The following is a 27,710-nucleotide window of genomic DNA, read 5'->3' on the forward strand; positions in this document are numbered from 1 at the left end:
ATGAGGAAACTCAAAGCACTAAGAGGTTAAAGAATTTGTCAAAATAAGTGGTTGTTAAACTCAGAGTACAGAACTCTATAGAGTCCCTGCTCTTAACCACTATGTTATGCCCTCTCTCTCTTTTTTTTTTTAAGATTTTATTTATTTATTCATGAGAGACACAGGGAGAGAGAGGAAGAGACACAGGCAGAGGGAGAAGCAGGCTCCATGCAGGGAGCCTGATGTGGGACTCGATCCCAGGTCTCCAGGATAATGTCCTGGGCTGAAGGCGGTGCTAAACCACTGAGCCCACCCAGGGCCCCTGTTATGCCATCTCTTAAACAAGCAGAGGAATAAACAAACCTAAAAACCAAAACAGAATAGGGACATACGGAAAAAATGTGGAGTGTCAATTTCTATACTTATCAGGTTAATTCAGCCTGATTTCATTTTTTTTTTAAAGACTTTATTTATTCATGAGAGACACACACAGAGAGAGAGAGAAAGAGAGAGAGGCAGAGACACAGTCAGAAGGAGAAGCAGACTCCATGCAGGGAGCCCGACGCGGAACTCGATCCCGGGTCTCCAGGATCAGGCCCCGGACTGAAGGCAGCGCTAAACCGCTGAGCCACCAGGGCTGCCCTTCAGCCTGATTTCAATTAAGAAATCAGAACTGTGATTATCTCAAAAAAGCAAAGTGGGTGCTGGGATATCCACATACAAAAAATGTAACTGGACCCTTCCCTTACACCATATATAAAACTTCCCTCAAATGTATCAAAGACCTGGGATCCCTGGGTGGCGCAGGAGTTTGGCGCCTGCCTTTGGCCCAGGGCGCGATCCTGGAGACCCAGGATCGAATCCCACATCAGGCTCCCAGTGCATGGAGCCTGCTTCTCCCTCTGCCTATGTCTCTGCCTCTTTCTCTCTCTCTCTCTTTCTCTCTCTCTCTCTCTGTGACTATCATAAATAAATAAAAATTTTTAAAAATGTATCAAAGACCTAAATGTAAGAGCTAAAACTCTTAGAAGGAAACATGGGAAAGCTGCAGGACTTGAATTGGCAATGATTACTTAGATATGACACCAAAAGCATGGTCAACAAAAGAAAAAGTAGATAAACTGGACTTCATCAAAATTAAACATTTTTGTGCATCAAAGGACACAATCAACAGAATGAAAAGGCAATCCACGGGAAAAAGTATTTGCACCATGTATTTCATTAGAAATTAGCATCCAAATGTAAAAGAATTCCTAAAACTCAACAACAAAAAAGCCAAACAACCTAGCTTAAAAAAAAAAATTGGCAAAGGACAGGAACAGACATTTCTCCAAAGATAGACAAATAGCCAATAAGCACATGAAAAAATAACCAATACTACTAGTCATTAGGGAAATGAAGTCAAAACTGCAATTCAATACCACTTCATATCCATTAGGGTAGCTATTATCAAAAAATAGAAAATAACATGTATCAGCCAGGGTATAGAGAAACTGGAACCCTTGTGAAACACTGATGGAAATATAAAATGGTGCAGCTTCTATGGGAAAGGGTATGGTGATTCTCCAATAAAATTACCATTTAATTCAGCAATTCTACTTCTGGGTATATATCCAAAAAGAAGAAAAAGATTCTCAAAGATCTGAACATCTATATTCATAGAAGCATTATTCACAATAGCCAGAAAGTGGAAGCAATGCAAAGGCCCATCAATGGATAAATAAAATCTGGTATACATCCAATGGAATGCTGGATATATTTTAAAAGTCTTAAAAAACAAGAGAGAGGGCAGCCCGGGTGGCTCAGCAGTTTAGTGCCACCTTCAGCTCAGGGCCTGATCCTGGAGACCCGGGATTGAGTCCCATGTCAGGCTCCTCACGTGGAGCCTGCTTCACCTTCTAACTGTGTCTCTGCCTCTCTCTCTCTCTCTATGTCTCTCATGCCTAAATAAAATCTTTAAAAAAAAAAAAAAAACAGAGAGAGAGAGAGAGAGAGAGAGAGAGAGAGGAGGGGCACCTGGCTGGCTCAGTCAGTGGAACATGGAACTCCTGATCTTGGAGTTGTAAATTCAAGCCCCATGCTGGGTGTTGCAATCACTCAAAAAAAAGGAGGGATGCCTGGGTGGCTTAGCGGTTGCGAGTCTGCCTTCAGCTCAGGGTGTGATCCTGGGGTCCCAGGATCAAGTTCCATATCGGGGTCCCCGTGAGGAACCTGATTCTCCCTCTATGTCTCTGCCTCTCTGTGTCTCTCATGAATAAATAAAATCTTTAAAAATAAAATAAAAATAAAATTTTAAAAAAGGGAAAGAAATTCTGATACATGATACCACATGGAAGAACCTTGAGTATATTAAGTAAAATAAGCCAGTCACAAAAGGATGAATACTGTTTAATTCTTCTTGTAAAGTTCCTAGAGTAGTCAAATGCACAAATACAGAAAGTAGAGTGGAGATTGCCAGGGGCTAGAGGAGAAGGGAACAGGGAGTTACTGTTGCAGTTTCAGCTGAAGAATATGAAAAAATTGTGATGATGTGGATGTACTTAATGCCACAGAACTGTAGACTTAAAAATGGTTAAAATGATAAATTTTATGTTATGTATATTTTCTTGCAATTTTCTTTAAAAAAAATTAAGTGAGGGATGCCAGGGTCATGAGATCAGCCCTGCATGGCTCCATGCTCACCAGGGAGTCTGCTCTAGATTCTCTCCCTCTCCTGCCCACCCCTTTCATATTATCTTGTGCTCTCTCTCTACAATAAATAAAACTTTACAAAATTATAATAATAACAAATTTAAAAAATTTAAAAAGCAAAGTGGAAAAAGACACCAAGGGAGTTTCAGATTGAGGGAAGGAGGGGGTTTTATATATTTAAGTCACTCTCAGGGCACCTGGGTGGTCCAATGTTTGAGTGGCTGCCTTTGGCTCAGGTCGTGTTCCCAGGGTTCTGGGATCGAGTCCTGCATTGGGCTCCCCACAGGGAGCCTGCTTCTCCCTCTGCCTATGTCTCTGCCTCTCTTTCTCTGTGTCTCTCATGAATAAATAAAATCTTTTTTAAAAAATGAAAATAAATAAAAAATAAAGTCCCGCTCACCTAAAATCACAGCAGCCCCAACTAAAAATCTTAATATTTCATTACGAATATCTGAATCTCTTCAAACAAGACTACTTTACTGCACTGCAGTTCACCAAACCCAGCTATGACCTAATGCAAAACCTCACTTTGCAGCATAAACCAAGTTAGGGCAAAACAGATGATTAGCCACATGGGATTCAGTGTGTGTTTTTTTATTTCTAGCTATAGTTTTAAGAGACTAGAGAACAGCAACTATTAGAATAATACGTAATGCTCCCAGTCACTGGGGAAACAATATTATAACAGCCTCATTTTGGTGCTTTGTTTTAATCTCCATAATGCTTTTTCATTCTCTGTAATGGGAGATCAGCAGGGTCTGATTAACGGAAGAAAGGTCATTACTGATAAATTCTAACCCAGGGGATAATCTGAGCCTGCCTGTCTTGCCACTTTTAAGTAGACAACTGAACTAGAAGCTTATTTTAACGTACTTCTTGCTATTCAAGAATCATCAGCCCAATCCCTCTGCACCTATCATTTGACTACTTTGGTCCATATTTACTTTTCACTAGACTATGTTGCATCCTTCAGCTGAAGTGCCTGGTATCAAACTGTTCCTCCCTTCAACTTATCAATATCCATTCAGATAAAAGAACTGTGACTAAGAGGCAAATTCTGTAGCCCAAACAGCTTCATGGGCAAGAGGATCTGGAGGGACTCTGCCTGGCTGCGACCTCACATTCCCTTTCCAACCCTAATTCTGGCCATCAATAGTGAATGTGCTCTCCCTGATTACCGCCTGAGGGCTTTTTCTCCATGACAAGCAGAACTCTATATGCAGCCTGCTCCAAAGGGTGCTATGCTCAATGAACCCCTCTAGAGGCTGCTGAGAGCTATTCTTGTTCCCCAGCCTCCCTAACACAGTGTACATTTAAAGCTTTCCTCCTCCTCCTCCTCCTCCTCTTTTTTTTTTTTTTTTTTTTTGAGGGAATATTTTTTTAGGGTAAAGGAAAACAGCTACATAAGCACATAAGCAGGAAGTAGGGGGAGGACTACTTCAGCACTGAAACAAAAAGATCATGGAGCAAAGAGAGAGACAAGAGGCAAACTCACAAGGTAAACAATGAAAAGACTTACAAAGAGATGCACTAAATTCTTTTTTTTTAAGATTTTATTTATTTCTTTATTAATGAGAGACACAGAGAGAGAAACAGAGACATAGGCAGAGAGAAAAGCAAGCTCCTCAAGGGGAGCCTGATGTGGGATTCGATCCCAGAACTCTGGGATCACGCCCTGAGCCAGAGGCAGATGCTCAACCACTGAGCCACCCAGGCATCCCAGAAATGCACTAAATTCTTATTCCAAATCCCAACCTAGTCACTAACCACAGCAATATCTTAAAAGGTCATTCTTGTCAGCCCCGGAGGCCTAATGGATAAAAGTCATTGTCAAAGAAAAACTAAACTTTAGTTTAATGCATTCCAAATAAAGAAAACATTTTATATATTAATCATAGTTAAAACTTTATCCACTTTAAAATTACACACTAGAAAAAAAAGATTACACACTAGGAGAAAAACCCATTTGCAGTGACTCAGCCACTATTTTTGTGAGCAACCAGAAAACAGGACTGCGAACCTTTGTGCTAATAAAATGCTAATTAAGGGAAAAGCATCAAGATGTTAACTTGAATAGATTCTTTAAGGGCTTCAAATTACTTACCTTGAAAGTTGTTCAGTTAGATGAAGGTCAGATTTTAGTCTAACATTTTTCGTTTTCTCTTTTGAGTAATTAGGTTAACAATCAGCAGACATCTTCCTAAAATATAGGAACTCACTGGGGTAACCTCCTAAGTGGTGGCAGGAAATCTTTAGCATAGAAGACTTCAACACTTGATCTTAGCCAAAAGGCAGAGAAGCCATTGCATAGAAGACTTCCCAAGCAAAACTTTCAAGCAAAACTTCCCAAATGCTTTCCTTCCAGTTCTGCATCTGGCCCCTTGATGTATTTTTCCTTTGTGGACCAGTTGATCTGTGAAGGCAGCTTAAGCAACAATTATACAAAGTAGAATTTTAAAGGTGGAGCAATAATATTTTATTTTTCCTGTGGCAAAACAAAGGAACATCCTGTCTATGGGAAGGAACAAATATAGGGCCCTGTACATTAACTATATTAGGTGTTCCAATAAAAAAATGGCAGTTTCAGGGCACCTGGCTGGCTCAGTGTGTAGCTCTCAATCTCAGGGTTGTGAGTTCAAGCCCCACACTGAGCATGGAGGTTACTTAAAAAAAAAACAGCAGTTTCTCAAAAACACTAATTTGAAAAGATACACACTCCCCTATATTTACTGCAGCATTATTTACATTGGTAAAGATATAGAGGCAACCAAGCGTCCATCAAGAGATGAATGGGTACATTTCTGGTATACACACACACACTCTTACACACAATGGAATATTACTCAGCCATAAAAAAACAATGAGATCTTGCCATTCACAGCAACATAGATGAACCAAGAGGGTATTATGCTAAGGGAAATAAGTCAGACAGAAAAAGACAAATACCATATGATTTCACTCACGTATGAAATCTAAAAACTAAAACAACAAGCAAACAAAAACAGACTAATAAATACACAGAACAAACTAGTAGTTGTCAGATCGGTGGGAGTAGGAAGATGGATGTTATAGGTGAAGGAGATTAAGAGGTACCAATGTCTAGTCATAAAATAAACATGAAAAGTACGGCATAGGGAATATAATCAATAAAACTGTAGTAACCACATATGGAACTACACTTATTATCGTGAGCACTGCACAATGAATAGAATTGTTCAATCATTATGTTGTATATCTGAAACTGATATAACATTGAATGTCAACTATACTTCAATTTTAAAAACAGCAGTTTCTAAGTAGCTGCATTTTAAGAATCTCTTTGAAGGATCAAACAGGAAGAGAGAGACAAATTGTTTAAACACAAATAACTTTGACAATTAAAGAACTGGCATGACTAAGCCACGAAAGACAAGTGAAAAGCAAACAGACTGACACTTGAGCAAATTTAGGCCTCTGAGCATGTGGAAGCACTTTTAATTTTCACTGTCACAATCTAAACTCCAAAGAACATTAAAGTCTGTAGCCTTTCTGCTGCTTTTCACCTGCTAAGATATTATGTTAGGGTTGCCATTAGATGTATTGTATTCCAGAAGATCCCAAAGATATAACTTGTAGCTGTCACCAACTACCAAACTAGCTTGAGGCCCTCTCAGTTGTTAGATGTCTGAAAACTTCACATGCAACCCAAACCTTTCCCATGGTTATCAAAGAATATACTACAGAAGTAGCTAAGACTTCATTTACTCGGCCTTAGAAATCTTTTCCAGGGGTGGGATCAGCACAAATAATCTTTATAACGACAGAAGTAAATGTTGCGCTCTATCACAGTTTTACTTCTAAGCCTTTATCTACTCTATCCCTGGTAATAAATTTGGTGGTCAATAGTTAACCATCTCATAGTATCCCTGGGAGACCCATGGGTCCAATCTTTGGACACAGTCTCTTGTTTTCTTTCTTTTTTTTTTTTTAATTGGTTAACCAAATATTCTTTTTTAAAATATTTTATTTATTTATTCATGAGAGACACACAGAGAGGCAGACACATAGGCAGAGGAAGAAGCAGACTCCCTCCCTGCAGGGAGCCTGATGAGGGACTCAATCCCAGGACCCAGGATGATGACCTGAGCCAAAGGCAGATGCTCCACCACTGAGCCACCCAGATGCCCCAGTCTCTTGTTTTCTAAACCACCCAAAGTTAATAGTGTCATGGATGTACAACACAAGCTCTTAGAAAAAAACACAGGAGCATAAGACAGCACTCATTATCATTGAGTGGAATGCAGACTTGTTGAGCATACCACTTTTTCACCCTCAGCCAAGAGAATACTAACTCTGAGAAAAGAGACTCCCTGTACCACCCTCATTCAAAGCATCAGAGTGTACCTACAAAAAAAAAAAAAAGCAAAACATCTTTTAAGGTTAAGGATAACATCTTAACTTTTATGGAAGGGACAAATGAAGATGTACTTAGGAAATATTCTAAGGAAGGCTCAAAATGCTAAACCTAAAAACGGTATGGCAAAAAAAATTTTTAACTCAAAAAATTAAGTTATATGATCTACCAATTCCACTTCTAAGTATATGCCCAAAAGAAGTGAAAGCAGGGACTGGACAGATATTTGTACACCCATGTACAAACAACCAAAACACAATGACCAAAAAGTGGAAGCAAACCACTTGGGATTTCATCAAGGATGAATGGATAAACAAAATGTGGCATATACATACAATGGAATATTAATCAGCCTTAAAAAGGAAGGAAATTCTGACACATGCTACAACAGAGATGAATTTTAAATACATTATGTTAAGTAAACGGCCAGTATTTTAGAGTTGCCTAGGTGCTTTCACATACGTTATATACTTCTCACAACTATTTCCCTGTGAAACAGTTTTTATCACCATGACCTTCATTTTATAGATAGTGGAAAGAGGTCCAGAGAAGCTAAATAATTTGCTCAAGGCCACACATTAAGTGGTAGAGACAATATTAAATCCAGCCTCTGTAAAATTTCTATGTTCCTTCAATACATCATGCTGGTAGCCTTTGATGCAACGCTATGGGAACCATTATGGTATAGAAGAAGGAGCCTTGGGGTGCCTGGCTGGCTCAGTTGGTGGAACATGTGGCTCTTGATCTTAGGGTTGTGAGTTTGAGCCCCATTTTGGGTGTAGAGATTACTTAAAAATAAAAAACCTTTAGAAGAAAGAGCCCTGAGCCCTGGACTCACACAGCTTTGCCAAACAACTGTGAAACTCTGCAATCCACAATATCTTAAAGAGTCATTTTCCTCCTTGGTAAAAGGTGTATTTTTAAAAGCTTATGATATACTCTATAGAGTTTGAATATTAAAGAAGACAGTATATAAAAGAGTACAAAGTTTAGCACTTATTAAGTGAAAATAAGTGTCAGAAAGTAAAAAAAAGTAAACTTTAGCTGGTTTACCCTGACTGGTATTTTGCCCTGATTTGGCTTTAGTGTGATAACTGACATTCAAACACATTTTTCCTGCAATCTCTTGAGAAAACTGACTGGATCTTTGATACTTTTGACATATACTCCAAGTCTAATTCATTAGTGACAGTGAAGATAATCTAATTATTCTATGCAGCAAGTTCATCAAAGAAATGTGAGGAATGAAAATGAAGGTATAGGCTGGATGGAGACTTGCAAAGAGAAGAAAAAAGTCATGGTTATAGGCATCTGCTCAAAGTTCAGCCCAGTCCTTTCCAGGCTATTCACAAAAAGCATAGGCCAAAAGCTTAAATCAGCTGTTTGACAGCCCTTGGGAAGAATAAGGACAGCAGCCAAGCCAGAAGCCACTGAAATGAAAAGCCACAAAGTAGGAAATAAAGCAAGCATAAAGGAATGTGATCAAGGAAACAAGTCCCAGATGAAAAGGAGCTGCCTGGAAAGCCTAAGTAAATACATGAATAAATAAACATAACATAAATTATGCCCATATGAACTTCATACTCTAGCCCAGAATCTGGAGCTTCTTTCATACACCCACATTTGTCATACTGTCCTTGGGTCACAAAGGGATATTTGGGAGAAGACAGTTTGTAATTTCTGATTCTTACAGAAAATTACATTTATCATAAGGCCTCACTATAGTATCTGGTTTATTTGCTAGGTACAGATATGCATTTGTGAAATTTATAAAACTGTGTTTGCAGCAAAATGTCTCTGGGGTCAGGTAAGGCAGATCAACCTTCAGTGCAATCTTGTTAGCACATCTTAACCCCCATACCCCCTCATTCCAGCTCTCCCAACACACACATTTCACACTTCTCCTTCTGTTCCCAGATGTGCCAAATACCAATGTAAATCACTACAGGACATTTTATCTTTAAAAAAGGGAGAGAGAGAAAATAAAAAAGAAGGAAAGGAAAATAATAAAGATACAGAAATAAAAACTAAATCCCAGCTCTGCCACACATTAGAATCTATACCAAGTTGTGGATGTGTATTACCATCGCTGGGAATGGCTGGCAAGGCTTACATCTGGAGCTAAATCAAGTTTCCCCATCTGCTGGGTTTGCCTCTTCTACTCAAGTGTTAATCTTTCAATTGTTTGCAAGAACAATTTAATAACTGTTGAGAAAATGGGAAATGATAGGCACAAAGGGAACGAGGAATATAAGGAAAGTCAGCTTGAGATTTCACGATACTGAAAGTATATTCTCTCCATTTACAAAGAGTTCACTTCTGTGAGTGTGTGGTATTTCCTCAAGACCCTAAGCCAAACTCCAAGTCGGACTCAATTTTATCCAATACATATAGCACTCTGTAATTGCCTTGCTGTTTCATAAGGAACCTAAAATAATCTTAGCCCCATGAGCTCCATTTGCCTCTGTTTACCACAAATAGAAAGAGCCATGTAAAGCAAAACGTCAAAGTTCCAGATCCCCATGAGTCATTCACTGAACTCACAGAGAATGGCAGAAAAAAATTTCAGAGAAAAGCTTTCAGATGGCCTATACACAGAAAACACTTTGGCAACAAAGACGCCTGAAAAGGGCTTGCAACCATCTTGGTAAGAAAATTCATGAACTGCACTGTGAGCTATTTCAATATGACAATATGAAAGTCTCATGTTCTCCTGCTTTTCTTGATCAAGTATGACATTTCTTCCACTCCTACAGACATCAGGACTTAAAAATAGCAGTAGTGTTCAACACACTCCACTCAGAAAGGTACAATAAACCTCAGGATAAGCCAAGGAACTCTGAAAGAGGTAAATTCTCATTCCGTACCTGATATTAACCAACGCATGGGTCACCTTGCTAGCTGCTTCTTTCCACTGGCCTGCATTGGTAGAAAGCCTCAGGACTATAAGGAAGAAAAGAAAAAAGATTGTCAGACCCCCAATAAAAAAAAAAAAAATCACAAATATGAGGAATAAAGACACATATCAGAAGAGCATTATTAGAATAACCAAACAGAACCTACACCAATGTTCTGTTTAAAACTACCTTATCGGGGCAGCCCTGGTGGCGCAGCGGTTTAGCACCACCTGCAGCCTGGGGTGTAGTCCTGGAGACCTGGGATGGAGTCCCACATCAGACTTCCTGTATGGAGCCTGCTTCTCTCTCTGCCTCTTTCTCTGTGTGTGTGTGTGTGTGTGTGTCTCTATGAATAAACAAAATCTTAAAAAATAAAAATAAATAAATAAAACTTCCTTATCTTAGTGAAAAATATATGGGCTTATTCTCAACTATCTTCACCAGGACTTTTTTCCTTCTAGCTTTATTTTACTTTCCTTTTTTTTTTTTTTTAAGGTTTTATTTATTTATTTATGAGAGACAGAGAGAGAGAGAGAGAGAGAGAGAGAGAGGCAGAGACAAAGGGAGAAGCAAGCTCCATGCAGGAAGTCCAATGTAGGATTCGATCCCAGCACTGCGGGATTATGCCCCAAGCCAAAGGCAGATACCCAACAGCTGAGCCACCCAGGCATCCCTTTTTTTCACTTCTATCAAAATACTCCTCTCCTCCTCTGCCCCAAGGGGCAGGGGAACCCAATTGGGCAGGGGAACCCAAATCCCCTCCATTTACTCCCTAACAGGTTTCCATACTTAGTTTTCACATTTGTTTAAAACCTACACTGAGGTGGTAAGATAAGGTTAACCTCGCTGCCACATTTATCATTTACCTAATGGGTAGGGCTGATTTAGTGGAAGTGGCTGGCTGAATAAGTATTCCTTTCTATTCCATACATATCTTTCTCCTAAATATTTAAGCTGGGTCAAACAATACAAATAATCTTGCCAGATGGAGAACGGTCATGTTTCAATCAAGAAGTAACCTGTTTTAGATCCTTTGACTTAATTGTGTGACCTACAACATGAATCAACAGGAATACCCTTCCCTTTTATGATCAAATTCTATCTCTTTTCCATACTTACCAATAGGAGGAAAGATGATGGAAATATAGAACATCCTCAATCAGCTAAAAGCTTCAGGGCCATACATTACAGTAACTGATACCATTTTAGAAAAGAGACAAACCAGCACATTGCTCCTTGGAAGAGCAAGCACATGGTAGGCACTCCAAGTTTCTGGTTTTGTTTTGTTTTTTAAATATTTTATTTACTTATTCATGAGAGACACAGAAAGAGGCAGAGACAGGAGAAGCAGGCTCCAAGCAAGGAGCCTGACATAGGACTCAATCCCAGGACTCCAGGATCACGCCCTGAGCTGAAGGCAGACGCTCAACACTGAGCCACCTAGGTATCCCCAAGTTTATGTTTTAAATGAAGGAATAAATAATTAAGAGCCAAGTTTACTATGTGCCAAGAAGTGAACAAAGTTAGATTATATTCAAGATAGCATAAAGATGAGGAAACTGAGGCTCAGAGGAGACAATTATCTAAGTCATTCAAGCAGTTATATGTAACTGAGCTAGAATTTGAACCTGGAGGGTATGACTCCAGAGCATGTACTTATAGTAAGTAGGTATGTGTATGAACCCTAAAGTCAACTGTCAGAGTCCAATTCCAGCCCCTGCCATTTACTAAGATAATAGCAATACTTACATGAAAGGATTATTATGAAAATTAAATGTTAATATACATAAAACCTTAGATCAGCGCCTGGCATATAATAAATGCTGTATAAACATTAGCTATTATTATTTAGATAAATGGCCTCCCAAACAAATGAATGAATTTGAGACTTTCCCAAAGGAAGTAAAGTGGAGCCCAAAAAACATTAAGAAATGTGGAACGGGGATGCCTGGGTAGCTCAGCAGTTGAGCATCTGCCTTACGGTTCAGGGTGTGATCCTGGAGTTCGAGGGTGGAGTCTGACATCAGCCTCTCAGGCTCTCCGCAGGGAGCCTGCTTCTCCCTCTGCCTGTGTCTCTGCCTCTCTCTGTGTCTTTCATGAATAAATAAATAAAATCTTAAAAAAAAAAAATGTGGAACCAATCTGTCTAGGAACTTTATTGATTTATTGATTTTATTTATTTATTCGTGACAGAGAGAGAGAGAGGCAGAGACACAAACAGAGGGAGAAACAGGCTCCATACAAGGATCCTGAAGTGGGCCTCGATCCTGGGACTGTGGGATTATACCCTGAGCCAAAGGCAGATGCTCAACTGCTGAGCCACCCAGGCACCTGTGCCTAGGAACTTTATACCTGAGTACCATCACTACCTATTCCTGGCCAGTATTCTAGCAAGGAGTAGCAGAAGCAGCTATATCAGAGGGAAGACCTACAGCTGTAACAGAGAAAGAAAATTCATCTGGCTGCTCTGCATCTGTTCTAGCAACACCTCATTTTCATAAATTCATACAATTTTATGGAAGAGACTATGGAAGCCTTAATAAAACATATTATCAAAACACTGCTTTTCTAATTTACAAGATTTAGTGCCAGGTAAGTTGGTATAGTTCCAAGTTAAAGCTTCTCAGTCTGCAATCTGGTTTCACTCAGTGTACGTGCAAATTTAGTTGTGCAATGAACACAACTGTTTCAGCAGGTCAGACATATCTTTACCAACTCAACTGTGAAACTCCTTCGATGTGTTTTTCACTAGATCCTCCACTAGATTATAAATTCTCTGATGGTAGGGACCAAAACATTTACGGAGTTGAGCTGAATTTTTGTCTCCTTCCTCAGAGAGGTATTTAACTCTGTCAATTGATTATTTCTCTGTAACATTCTGTCAGCTCTGTTCCTTAGTGAACAGGCACCAGATGACCTCATTACTGCATTCCCTTGGAAATGCCATAGGCTTTTACATTCTTTTTTGTTACCAAATTTAAACACAAAATTATTTCAAAATTCCCTAAAAGCCTCAAGTTAAGGTAATCATTTATGTAGTAAATTATGTAGTAATAATTTACTACATATGTATGTGTAACATATACACAGCCGTATTATACATTTTTATAATAGTAAAAACTGGAAACAACTATAATTTCCATGAAAAGAATGGTTAAATAAACTATACCCACATTGTACAAAATAAGACAGAGAGAAAGACTTAAGAAAATTACAAAAAAAAAGAATATGACTCTTTTTTTTTTTAAGATTTTATTTATTTATTCATGAGAGAGAGAGAGAGAGAGAGAGGCAGAGACACAGGCAGAGGGAGAAGCAGGCTCCATGCAGGGAGCCTGATGTGGGACTTGATCCCAGGTCTCCAGGATCACACCCTGGGCTGAAGGCGGTGCTAAACCGCTGAGCCACCGGGACTGCCCATATGACATATGTTTTAAAAACACAAAACAGAAGGATAACATGAGTATAACTATGTAAAACTATGCATTCACATAGGCTAATATACTGCTATGAAACCAATGGTAGCACTAGAAAGGGAAGAATGTAAAAATTTTTTAATCTTTCCATCTTGCTTTTTCTTTAGTATTTGTAATTATCTTTTTTTAATTAAAAAAAAAACAGTTTAAGGGCAGTCCTGGTGGCACAGCAGTTTAGCGCCGCCTGCAGCCCAGGGCGTGATCCTGGGGACCCTGGATCGAGTCCCACGTCGGGCTGCCTGCATGGAGCCTGCTTCCCCCTCTGCCTGTGTCTCTGCTTCTCTCTCTCTCTCTCTGAATAAATAAATAAATCTTTAAAAAAAAAAAAACGTTTAAAATTGGTATCATTTATGGTTCAGGGCAGCTTCTTTGGAGAGCCTTCCTAATTCAGTGGACTTGACTGCAGTAAATTAATGTCATAGGAGTATTAAATGTGTGCTTTTATCAAAAATGTTTCAGTGAGCCTCCCTTTTCTAGACATGACAGGAGAACAAGACATAATTTACCCTCCTACCTCAAATGACAGAACACTGGACAGAACAGATGAAACAACATCTACAAGATATTGGACAATAGGGCAGCCCGGGTGGTTCAGCGGTTTAGCACCGCCTTCAGCCCAGGGTGTGATCCTGGAGACCTGGGATTGAGTCCCACTTCAGACTCCCTGCATGGAGCCTGCTTCTCCCTCTGCCTGTGTCTCTGTCTCTCTCTCTCTCTCTGTGTCTCTCATTAATAAATAAATAAACCTTTAAAAATAAATTTAAAAAATAAAGATTAAAAATAAAAGATACTGGACAACAGGCATACAGAACTGTGATCCCTGAAGAAAAAAAACAAGGGGAGCCCTATGATTACCCCAGCTTACTGCATGGAGAAGTTTCTAGCATGTGGGGCAGGGAGGAAGAACCTAAACAGAACCCAGAAGTCTTGCCAAGCCAAAGACATAGAGATCAACACTTAGAGAGGCCAAGGCACCTAGAATGGGGCAGAGTACTGCAGAAGAGGGCGTTCAACAGGGAACTCTGGAGGTGTGTAGAGGGATCCTCTTAGCTGAATATTGATCTGTATATAGAGAAGAGGAAAATACTCAAGGCTGGGCACAAAAAACCACTGGAAAGGAAAAGAAATTGTAAAGCTCATGTAAGACTCCACAAATAAAATAATTTGTCTTTCCACCAGTAAGAGTAGAAAGATCTACTCATATACTGGTTTTCAGACAGAGTCTGCAGATGGATATTGTACTAGTAATGGGGCCAAATTAGCCTATATTAAAAATTGCTCCCAACCTCCCCTGAAAACTCTTAAATGCAAACCTGAAAGGATAAAACTGATTCCAAATAACATAACCCATTCTAAAACAAAGTTTAACATTATATAAAATAACAAAATCTAGCACTAACAACATTAAAATCACAATGTCTAAAATCCAATTTAAAAATTACCAGGCATTCAAAGCAGCATAAAAATATAACCAATAAGCAAGAGAAAAACCAGCCAATAGAAACAGATCTAAACATGAAGAAAAACTAGCAGAATTAACAGAAAAAGACATTAAAACAACTAGTGTAGGGGCACCTGGGTGGCTCAATGGTTGAGCGACTGCCTTTGGCTCAGGTCATGATCCCAGGGTCCTGGGATCCAATCCCGTGTAAGGCTCCCCTCAGGGAGCCTGCTTCTCCCTCTGCCTATGTCTCTGCCTCTCTCTCTCTGTGTCTCATGAATAAATAAAATCCTAAAAAAAAAATAAATAAAACAACTAGTGTAAATATGGTCTGTATTCTCAGGAAGATTGAGAAAAATACAAATACAATGAGGAAAGAAATGGACATATTAAAAAAGAAGTCCAAAAAGAACTTTTAGGGAAGAAAAAAACCTTCTGAAATGCAAACTACACTGGATAAAATGAGCTAAGATTAATGAGATCAACAGCATATTAAAAAATACAGAAGAGACATCCAAATCGGGAAGAAAAAAGTAGAGTTGTCACTATTTGCATATGACATGATACTATATATAGAAACACTAAAGACTCCACTAGAAACTATTAGAACTGATAAATGAATTCCGTAAAGCAGTAAGATACAAAATTAATATACAGAAATCTGCTGTCTCCATTCACTAATAACCAACAATTAGAAAGAGAAATTAAGAAAATAATCCCATTTACAATGGCATCAAAAAGATTAAAATACCTACAAGTAAATTTAAGAGGTGAAACACCTGGGACTCTGAGAACTATAAGACAGTGGTGAAAGAAACTGAAGATGACATAAATAAATAGAAAGATATCCCTGCTCATAGATTGGAAGAATTTATATTGTTAAAAATGTCCATACTACCCAAAGCAATATAGAAATTCACTGCAGGGGGATCCCTGGGTGGCTCAGTGGTTTAGCGCCTGCCTTTGGCCCAGGGCGCTATCCTGGAGTCCCGGGATCGAGTCCCACGTCGGGCTCCCGGCATGGAGCCCGCTTCTCCCTCCTCCTGTGTCTCTGCCTCTTTCTTTCTCTCTCTATGTCTATCATAAATAAATAAATAAATCTTAAAAAAAAAAAAAAGAAAAGAAAAGAAATTCACTGCAATCCCTATCCAAATACCAACAGCACTTTTCACAGAAATAGAGCAAATAATCATAAAATTTGTATGGAACCACAAAAGATCCTGAACAGCCACAGAAATCTTGAGAAAGAAGAACAAACCTGGAGATATCATGCCCCCAGATTTCAAACTATACTACGAAGCTATAGTAACCAAAACAGCATGGAACTAGCACAAAATCAGACACATAGATTGATGAAACAGAGTAGAGAATCCAGAAATAAAATCGCATCTATTAATCTATGACAAAGGAGGCAAGAATATACAATGGAGAAGAGATAGTCTCTACAATAAATGGTGTTGGGAAAACTGGACAGCTACATGCAAACAAGGCTACACTTCCTTATACCATATACAATAAACTCAAAATGGATTAAAGACCTAAATGTAAAATCTGAAACCATAAAACTCCTAAAAGGAAATATAGGCAATAGACTCTAGGACATCAATCTTAGCAATATTTTTCTGGATCTGTCTCTTCAGGCAAAGGGGGGAAAAGCAGGAATAAATAATTGGAATTATAACAAAAATAAAATGCGTTTGCATAGAAAAGGAAGGAAAATATCAACAAAACAAGCCTACTAAATGGGAGAAGACATTTGCAAATTATATATATGATAAGGGGTTAATATCCAAATAAAAAAACTCCTAAACTCAACACCAAAAAACAAACAATGCAATTAAATGAGTGGAAGATTTGAATAGATGTTTTTCTGAGAAGACATATAGATGGCTAATGGACATATTTAAAGATATTCAACACGATGACTCATCAGGGAAATGCAAATCAAAACCATAATGAGGGCAGCCCTGGTGGAGCAGCAGTTTAGTGTCAAAACGCCTGCAACCGAGGGTGTGATCCTGGAGTCCCGGGATCGAGTCCCACATCAGGCTCCCTGCATGGAGCCTGCTTCTCCCTCTGCCTGTGTCTCTACCTCTCTCTCTCTCTCTCTCTGTGTCTCTCATAAATAAACAAATAAAACCTTAAAAAAAAGAAAAAAACCTATAGCTAACATCATACTTAATGAAGAATAATCTTAAGATTGTAAAAAATACAAATATATCCATTCTCACCACTCTGATTTAATATACTACTGGAGGGGCACCTGGGTGGCTCAGCGGTTGAGTGTCTGCCTTTGGTTCAGGTTGTGATCCCAGGGTCCTGGGATCGAGTCCTGCACTAGGCTCCCCATGGGGAGTCTGCTTCTCCCTCTGTCTATGTCTCTGCCTCTCTTTGTGTCTCTCATGAATAAATAAAATAAAATCTTTTAAAAAAATAAAGTAATATGCTACTGGAGGTCCTAACCAGTGAAATAAGGCAAGAAAAAGAAATAAAAGGCATACAGATTAGAATAAAAGGAATAAGACTCATTTTAAAAATATTTTATTTATTTATTTGGGGGGGCATGAGTGAGGGAATGGGGTACAGAGAGAGGGAAAAGCAGCAAACTCTCCACTGAGCAGGGAGCCCAATGTGAGATTTGATCCCAGGACTGTGAGATCATGACCTGAGCCAAAAGCAGACACTTAACCAACTGAGCCATCCAGGTGCCCCGAAAGGAATAAAACTCTTTTATTTACAAACTACACAGCTGTTCACATAGAAAATTCTAAAAAGATTATAAGCTACTAAATCTAGTAAGTGAGTTTAGCAAGATGACAGGATACAAAGTAAATTTAGAAATCAACAGTGCTTCTATATATTAGCAATGAGCAAATAAAAATTGAAGTTCTAAAAAAATACCATTTCCAACAGCACCAGATTCCATGAAATGCTTTGAGATAAATTTAATAAAATATGTGCAGCATGTGCAATATGTTTGATGAGAAAAATCAAATACTTCAATAAATGTTCACAGGCTATAAGTTGTATTATTAAGATGTCAATTTTCCCCAAAATGATCTATAGATTCATCATAATCTATTTTAAAATTTTTATCTTTTTAAAAGATTTTATTTATTTGAGAGTGATCGTGAGAGAGAGCACACAAGCAGGGGGAGGGGCAGAGGAAGAGGGAAAAAGCAAATTCTCAGCTGAGCAGGGAGCCCAATGTGGGGCTCCATCCCAGGACTCTGGGATCATGACTCAAGCAGAAGGCAGACACTTAACTGACTGAGCCACCCAGGTGCTCCTAGATTCATCCTAATCTTAATTAAAATCCCAGTAGGGTTTTAACAAAAACATATACTTAAATTCATATGAAAAAGTATCTAAGATAGCCAAAACAATTTTGAGACAGAATAAAACTGAGGAGCTAGCTCAGTCAGTGGAGCATGAGGCTCTTGATCTCAGAATTGTGAGTTCAAGTCCCACTTTGGGTGTAACGATTACCATAAAATCTTCAAAACAAAATCCTGGGGTGCCTGGGTAGCTCAATTGGTTAGGTGTCCAATTCTTGATTTTGGCTCAGGTCATGATCTCAGGGTTGTGAAATCAAGCCCTGCATCAGGCTATGTGCTCAGGAGGGAATCGTCTCTCCTTCTCCCTCTCACTCTCCTTCTGTCCCTCCTCCTACTCACACTCACTCTCTTTTTCTTGCTCTCTAAAATAAAACAAAAACATTTAAAATCTTTTAAAAAAGAACAAAGTTGAAGGACTCACACTATCTGCTTTCAAGAATTACTTTTATAGTAATCAAGGCAGTGTTATTTGTGAAAGGAAAGATACATACAGCAACAGGATAGAATATTTACACATGTAAAGTCAACTGATTTTTGACAAAGCAATTCAATAGAGAAAGAAACACCACTCAACAAATGGTGCTGAAACAAGTGGACTTGCATATGTAAAACATGAACCCCAACTCAAACCTAGCAGTATATAGAGAAATTAACTTGAACTGAATCTCAGAACTAAATATAAAGTACTAAAACCATAAAACTCCTAGAAAAAAAAGAGAGATAATAATTTTATCCTTGGGTTAGAGAAAGATTTCTTAGATACTACACAAAAAGCACAAACCCATAAAAGAAACAATTAATAAACTAATCAAAATTTAAAACTTCTTTGGTAGTTTGCAACCAAGAAAAATGGAAATCTGCTAGGTGTATTATAACAAAAATCTTTCCCTAATAGGTGGATGGGACTGAAAAATAAGTATCATTATTTGATAAGAAAAAACAAATGGGGTGCCTGAGTCACTCAGTCGGTTAAGTGTCCAACTCTTGGTTTTGGTTCAGGTCATGATCTCAGGGTTGTGTGACTGAGCCCCACATCAGGCTCTGTGCTCAAGTGTGAAGTCTACTCGAGATTCTTTCCCCTCCCTCTCCGTTCTCCTCTGCTCCTCTCCCTGCTCAAGTTCAGGCATGCTCTCTCTCTCTCTTAAATTAATAAAAATCTTAAAAAAAAAAGTCTTTGAAAGACATTAAGAAAATGAAAATACAAGCTACAATCTGAAAGAAAATATTTGTAAAACACCTAACCAAAAAAGGACCAGTGTGCAAAATAGACGTTTCTTCAAAGAAGACATACAAATGACCAACAGACACGTGAAAAAATGCTCACCATCAAGGAAATACAAATCAAAACCACAATGAGATAATACCTCACAACAGTCAGAATGGCTAAAATTAACAAGTCAGGAAATGACAGATACTGGCACACATGAGGAGAAAGGGGAATCCTCTTACACTGTTGGTGGGAATGCAAGCCGGTGCAGCCACTCTGGAAAACAGTATGGAGGTTCCTCAAAAAGCTGAAAATATAGAGCTACCTTATGACCCACCAATTGCACTACTGTGTATTTACCACAAAGACACAAATGTAGTGATCTGAAGGGACACCTGCATCCCAATGTTTATAGTAGCAATGTCCACAATAGCCAAACCAGGGAAAGAGCCCAAATGTCTACCAACAGGTGAATGGACAAAGAAGATGTGGGATACACACACACACACACACACACACACACACACACAAAATGGAATACTACTCAGTCATCAAAAGAAATCTTTCCATTTGCAATAATATGGACTGAACTAGATGATATTTTGCTAAGTGAAATAAGTTAACTAGAGAAAGACAATTATCATATGATCTCACTCTTGTGGAATTTAAGAAACAAAACAGAGGATCATAGGGGAAGAGAGGAAAAAAATAAAACAGACAAAATCAGAGCGGAAGATAAACCATAAGAAACTCTTAATCATAGGAAACAAACAAATCATAGGGTTGCTAGAGGGGAGGAGGGTAGAAGGACGGGGTGACTGGGTGATGAACATTAAGGAGGGCACATGATGTAATGAGCACTGTGTTATTATTATATGACTGATGAATCACTGACCTCTATGTCTAAAACCAGTAATACATTATATGTTTAATTAATTGAATTTAAATAAAATAAAAAATAAATCATACACACACAAAGAAATCTCACATCTCAAAATTAAAAAATCAAACAACCATTTCTCCTTAAAGAAGAACTCTAAATAATGGGTTAGTGATAAAGGTTAATAACATATACCCAAATGTGATGAAAAGGCCACTTTGACTTTGTGGCATTCTTCCTGAAAACCCAGAACCCCAGTCCAACCCTGAATAAATCATGAGACAGACAAAATTGAGGAAGATTCTCCTCAAAACTGTCAAAATCATGAAAAACAAAGAAATACTAAGAAACTGTCAGACTGTAAGAAACTAAAGAGATATTAAAACTAAATGTAACATGGATAGAATTCTGGAATCCAGAAAGGACATTAGAGGAAAAAGTAGTAGAATCCAAATAAAGTCTAGAGTTTAGTTTGTGTGTGTGGTAGAAAAAAACACATATAAAATTTACCGGCTTAGCCATTTTTAAGTGTATTGTTCCATAGTGTTAAGCACACTTACATTGTTGCAAAACAGATTTGCAGAACCTTTTTTCCTTGCAGAAGTGAAGTCCTAGTTGTTAAATAACTTCCTTTGCACCCTCCCCCATCCCTTGGTAACCACCATTCTACTTTCTGTATCTACAAATTTGACTACTTTAGATATCTCACATAAATGGGACCATACAGTATTGTCCTTTTGTGACTTGCTTATTTCACTTAGCGTGATGTTCTCAACATTCATCCACACTGTAGCATATAACAGACTGCCTTCCATTTTATTTTATTTTATTTATTTTATTTTATTTTATATTTTATTTTATTTTTTATATTTTATTTTATTTATTTTATTTATTCGTGAGAGACACTGAGAGAGAAAGAGGAAGAGATACAGACAGAGGGAGAAGCAGGCTTCCATGCAGGGAGCCCGACATGGGACTGGATCCTAGGTCTCCAGGATGACGCCCTGGGCTAAAGACAGTGATAAACCGCTGAGCCACCCGGGCTGCCCCTCCCTTCCTTTTAAAGACTGCATAGTATTCCATTCAATGTATACACCACATTTTACTTATCCATTCATCCTTTAGTGGCCATTTGTATTGCTTTCATCTTTTGGCTATTATAAATAATGTTGCCATGAACATGGGTATGCAATGTTTTTTTTAATAGGCAAAAGATCTTCAAAACCAAAGAAGATGGCAAATAAGAATAGGAAAGATGTTCAACATCATTATTCATTTGGGAAATACAAATTAAAACCATAATGAGGGCAGCCTGGGTGGCTCAGCGGTTTAGCGGGCCTATTGCAGCTACAGCAGCAAGATATGAGAGCTGAGAATACCAAGTTCCAGTTGTCATATCAAGACTCATGGTCTCTTTTTTTAGGAGCTAGGAAGTCTTCATGAAAACCCTCTAGCAGATTTCTATTGCCAAATGTGCTCAGTGTTCCTTACATGGTTTGCATCTACCCAGCTTTACCAATATCCTTGTTTTTGAGATTGTAGACTTTTTTCTATACACATTTATCAAAACTCAGAACTGTATATTAAAGACGGTGAATTTTACCATACATGTATCTTCTTTTCCACTGTTTGCTTCTATCCTTTCTCCTAGTACTTGTTCCAAACCCCCTCCAATTTTCACATGATACAGGAGAGAGTTTTCACAAATAGTCTCAACAAAAGGGATAAAGCAAACCAATCTATAGTGAAAGAAAGCCGACTGGCATTGCCCAGAGATAGAAAGCAACTGATAGAGGTGGTAAGAGATGGTAGGAAGGACATAAAGAGATACAAGAAAACTTTGGAAGGGGATGGATATGTTCATTATCTTGATCATAGTGAAAGCTTCATGTACATATGTATGTCAAAACTTAACAAAAATTGTATACTTTAAATAAGTGCAGTTTATTATATATTAATTGTACCTCAATAAGCTAGTGAGAGTTTTCTTAATAGCTTTAGTGAGGAGCTTTCTGTTTCTGTGCAATCTACAGAAACCTTTCCTGACCTTTCAAACTCCAGGTAGGTTTGTAGACTTTTCACTCAAACTTACAGGGATACATGTTCTCTTTCAGAAATAAGTTATATTTACTATGGCCACAGAGTAAATTTTCACTGAGCCAATTCCCAAATGGTTTGCAAGAAAGATTTTTATCTAATGCCCACTTCTTCTTGTAGGTTTTGCTAAAAATACATAGCTACATTAAAACTCTTTAAAATCCTGTACCTTTTCAAATCACACAATGTTCCTTTGGGATCCAAGCTCTTCTATTTGCTGCTGTCAATTTCCACCCACTCTCTCACTCCCATCTCACTGGCAGCCACTAAATCCACAAGCCTCCCTATTCTCTCTCTCTCACACAAACATAAGGGCTGCTAACCAGCTTTCTACTGAGATGAATTTTGAGTTCCCCAAAGCAAAGAATTCTACATATAACTTCCTATTGCCTGAGAAAAGACTTCTATATTTCTATGCCAAGCAGGGCACCAAGCAACTAGAAGAGAATCTTTTGTAGTCTTTTCTCCTTACATGCCAAAAATCACAGCAGATAGGGAGAGGGGAGTAAAAAGAAAAGACAGCTTACCCATAGAGTAGAGGTTGTCAAAGCTCTGGTGCATGCGGATAATTTCATAGTACAGTTCATCATAGCTGCTGGGAGTAGGCAGGAATGTGTCGCCATATGTGATAAACATATTAAATAGGTTCACAATCTAAAAAAGAAGCGAAACCCCATACACAGGCATCACTCTATGAAGACCAGCAGGGTACTGTCAGTAGTATGTTGTAGCCAGTTCTTATTGGCTTTAACAGAACTGACTGTTAAATTTTGAGGAATTTTATGAGCTGGTTGTTTAACAAAGCCATTATTATAAACTAACATATAAACTTACAATTCAATAAATTGTATTAAAATGAATACTCAAATTCACAACTTCCTAATTATTTTTTATCTTTTAGTATTATTTATGTTCTTGAGATTAACTTTCATTAATTATATCTGTGTGGTGGAACTATCATATAATGGTATGTTACTGCTCATCTCCCCAGCTCTGCATTCAACAATGTCACATTGTTAGCTTGAAATTGGCCATGATGGGAGTAGTTTTACCACAGAAATCCACAAATGCTACAAATCAGGGCTTTTCCCCCTCATATGTTAAACTTTTATGAACACATCGGGTAACCTTCTAAGAAGACAGTCAAAAAGCATAATCCCTTCCTTCTGCTCTAAATAACCACTCAGATAAACAGGCATCTGTACTGTCCCTCTGAAACCAAGTAGAGCTATGATGGAACCATTCATCTGGCTGGGACACCTCCAGAGGCTTTGCTCTGTATCAACATAGAGACTATAGTAGTCTAGTACAGTCTCTCACCAGGGACAAAGGCTCACAGAGATCTGACCCATACCTGCCCCTGCCAGAAAATACACTCTCATGAAAGAATCTCAAGTTTGCCAAAGATATGGGTGAGAGGGAAGAGTAGGGAGCGCCAGTCTAGAGATTCAAATCCAAAAGGAAAATAAAGGTCTGGCTCCCCTATGCCATAGCTCCCAGAAATACTAGCTCCTGTTTCAACCTGGCCCATCTGTCTTTGGATATGGCTTCAGAAAAAGGAAAAAAAAATGTTTTTAGTTTAAGTACAGTTGACACATATTACATTAGTTTCAGGTGTATAACACAGTGATTCAACAAGTCTTTATATTGTGCTATGCTCACAAGTAGAGCTACCGTCCGTCACCATGTAACACCGTTACAACACCATTAACTATACTCCCTATTCTGTACCTTTAATCCCCACGACTTATTCCTTCCATTATTAGAAGCCTGCACCTCCCACTCCCCTTAAGAAATATTTTTTTTTTTGTTACTCACCATAAGGGCTAATGTAAAAATGTTGTGTTTGGCCAAAAGTACAGTCTCATTTGACATAAGGAACTTCAGCAAATTTATCAAGGCTTTAAAAAAAAAAAAAAAAAAAGACATCAACAAGGTATTCCAAGAATAATCAATAAAGTTAAATGAAAGCAATGACAACAGATTTAGATCTAAGAAACCCAAATAGGGCTAGAACACAGCTACCTAGAACTTTTTTAAAATAGGTAAGGTAGATATATCTGAGGCAAGTAATGACCTTCCGAAGCACATATCTACTTATCTGCCCGTAGAAGGTTTTTAAAAATCTACTTCTTTGTGATGCTTTTTTTTCTTGAACATTATTAGTTTATCATAAAAGAGATACACAAAAATTACATGATGAACTATTTCACAACTTCACTGGAATGAGCAGCTTCACTTAATGCCATTTCAATAATGATTTTTTTCAGTTTACACCCTTTCCAAGAATGTCACCATCTCTAAATAAGAAATGATCCTTGTCATCTAGAACTACTTTGGTGCTTCCATATTCCGAGAGAAGAACTTGATCTCCAACTTTCACATCAATTAGTTGAATCTCTCCACCCTTTCCTTTGGAGCCCTATCTAACAACTACTACTGTTACTTGAAATAGTTTTCCTTGAGATTTTTCTAGGAGCATAATGCCTCCTCTGGTTACATTTTGGGCAACTCTCCTTTCAACTAAAACTCAAAGAGAGGAAGAAACTTTCTAATGCCTGTCCTGCCATGACTCTAGCTGCTACAAGGGAGACCCACAGTCTGACCTCTTATCAGTTATACTCAGAAATCTGACTATAGGGGCACCTGGCTCAGTCAGTTAAGCATCTGCCTTTGGCTCAGGTCATGATCCCAGGGTCCTGCGATCAAGTCTTGCATTGGCCTCCTTGTTTATTGGGGAGGCTGCTTCTCCCTCTCTATCTGCCCCTTCCCCTTGTTCATGCTCTCTCTCTCTCTCTCAAAATAAATAAATAAAAATCTTAAAACAAAACAAAAAAGAACATCTTCGTATTCCAAATTTACTTTCATATAGTGATTTTCCCACTAAATTTACTCAACTTATAGGTCAAAATGAGGGTCCACCTCTCATCCCAGGCTGCTGGCATGACATTTCACTATGTTTTAGCTATGCATTTGTTTCAAACATCATGGCTAAAGAGGGATAACTCTCAATTCTAACTAGTCACCAGATGTCCCAAGTAATTTGGACTTCAACTCTGGATGGGAGGAGAGCTCATGAAAAGAAAAGAAAAAAAAAAAAAAAAAAACCTTAACTGTTAAAACAAAAGTACAGGGGCATCTGGGTGGCTCAATGGTTGAGCATCTGCCTTCAGCTCAGGTCATGATCCCAGCGTCGAGTCCCCTGCTAGGCAAGCTCTCCAGGGAGCCTGCTTTTCCCTCTGTCTTTCTGTGTCTCTCATGAATAAAAAAATGAAATCTTAAAAAAAGAAAAAAAAAAGGGGGGGACAGCTTGCTCTTTCCTTTCTCAATCATGACAACACTTACCAAAAAGGTACCCTTTCTCCCTGGTATGCTTAATGAGGATTAAAACCCAAGCAACCTCAGTTAAAAGACTGAGTGCCAAGTCCCTAGCTTAACAGTGGAGCTATAAAGACATTTTTGCAAATAAACATTAAGCATAAAAGAAATCGTCAGTCCCCTTGCTCTCTTTCACCCACAACCAGGAAGTAAATCCTATTTCTGTGCCCATCGTGATTGGTGCCACTGTACCTACCTCCTCTACTTGATGGAAAACTATGAAGAAGGGCATTCAGCAGCTGCAAGCAATTGGTGGTCCTTCTGTCTTTTCCCCCTCAACCCTCTCTACTCCCACAGACACAAAAAAAGGCTTGATCTCTCCTTTTCTAAGACTGTATCTGCTTCTTTGCCAACAAAGAATTCCATTCTCCCATGCTGTCTGAGCTTTGTGTGAAGTTTACTACCCTTCCAGAAGAGACGTGAGCTTTGATTTGAAACAGCAGGGAATGATGAGTAGGAGTAAGACTCTCCAGATACTTGCTGCCTGCCACACAACACTCCTTACTCTCAACTTCTGAAATCACAGATACAGTAAAGAAACAGCAGGCAAGGAAAAGTACAAGACCCTGTCTATGTTCTGTTTCTAAAGCTTGAATCTTCCCCTCAAATAGCAAAAAAGCCTTGCTAGAGATGAAGGTCATAGGCATCCTCATTTATGAACTCTTCACCCTCACACTGACTCAAGTTCTCTAAGGTTTCATGATGGAAAGGCAAATGATAGGCAGTTGGCCCTTTTGATGTTATCTGTTAACAAGCAATCTGTTGGACTAGACCCCCAAAAAGCTCCATAGGAGCCCATTCTGGATCACACGACCTGTTTAACTCCTACCAGGAGCTCAGAGAATGAAGGGGACTAGGTAAAATCAACATAAAAATGACTAACCCACCCCAAACCTCTCTTTTTAATGAAGATCATCTTGCTGAGTTATTTAAGGGCTGCCCACTCTACCTCCTACCCCCAGAGTTTAGACAAGCCCTGTTAATGGATAAATCACCTGACAATCAGACTCTAAACTCAGAGACAACAAGAGAAAAGGACGGATAGAGCATGTGGCACTGGGTAAAACAGCAATACATAATGGCTGGAGAGAGACAAAGCAGCTTTTGCACACATCCAATCAATGAGGGCTTTTGTCCCTAGCACACTCAACACAAAGATGCAGTCTCAGCAGTGGTTATGTGGTAATTAAGGAGCAGAAAACCTGGAGAAAAGGAAGTAGGAGCAATGATTTATTGCTCTTCTGCTGGACTACAACTAGGCTTGATCTCTGGGATTCAGAGTCAGGGATGACAAAGTGATAAATACAAGGGGAGGAAGAGAGCAATTCTGGCACAGGCCAAGAGGTGACCTGTGTCCCAACTACCACAGACATTCGTGGAGCCAAATAGTACTGAGAAGGAGAAATCAGCACTGCAATACTCCGAGAGCCAGTGTCAGGGAGAACCTGCATTCTACCCCTGATCATTCAGAGAGACCCCTACTCTGCACCCCCACCTTCAAAAAAGGCCAGGGTTTTCTCATCTGGAGGTAGTCATTCTCTAGAGGAAATTTAATAGGCAGAGAAAATTAACAAAGCAACCTTAAAATTGGTTCTCACAGGCCTCTGACATCAGGGACCACAATTCCTCCTCAAGAGGGAATGCCATAACATCCCATGGAATAATGCTTTTTAAAAATCCTGCATCAACACCCCGACTTTGCACCTCATGCTACCAACTGGTTAGCATCCTCTACATCACTACGCACATGTGGTCCACTATCCTCTAACCCGATGTACTGGGAGTTCTAAGTCTGTGAGGCTTCAATAGAGCTGATTTTTGGAGCTAGAAAGGACTTTAGAGATCATGTAATCCAGTTCCCTCATTTTTGGATTAGAAAAGATTCCCTCCTCCCACCACCCCAAGTAGTTTGTTAATGACTATGCTGGGACTA

At 38.7% G+C, this 27,710-nt stretch overlaps 1 protein-coding gene and 1 pseudogene across 4 annotated transcripts in view; both read right to left on the bottom strand.

Annotated features, from left to right (window-relative positions):
* Window positions 1-27,710, bottom strand: part of ARMH3 (armadillo like helical domain containing 3) — a 181,315-nt gene that overhangs the window by 77,316 nt on the left and 76,289 nt on the right. For all 4 annotated transcript variants that reach the window (XM_038578587.1, XM_038578586.1, XM_038578588.1 and 1 more), the window contains 3 exons: window positions 24,218-24,300; window positions 22,927-23,053; window positions 9,931-10,006 (listed from right to left, as the gene is read on the bottom strand). In XM_038578587.1, coding sequence (XP_038434515.1) covers window positions 9,931-10,006; window positions 22,927-23,053; window positions 24,218-24,300 — 286 coding nt within the window. The remainder of the gene's footprint in view (window positions 1-9,930; window positions 10,007-22,926; window positions 23,054-24,217; window positions 24,301-27,710) is intronic.
* LOC111092933 lies at window positions 24,666-25,949 on the bottom strand (annotated as a pseudogene).

This window comes from Canis lupus, chromosome 28 (genome assembly GCF_011100685.1).
Source record: "Canis lupus familiaris isolate Mischka breed German Shepherd chromosome 28, alternate assembly UU_Cfam_GSD_1.0, whole genome shotgun sequence".
NCBI classification, from domain to species: domain Eukaryota; kingdom Metazoa; phylum Chordata; class Mammalia; order Carnivora; family Canidae; genus Canis; species Canis lupus.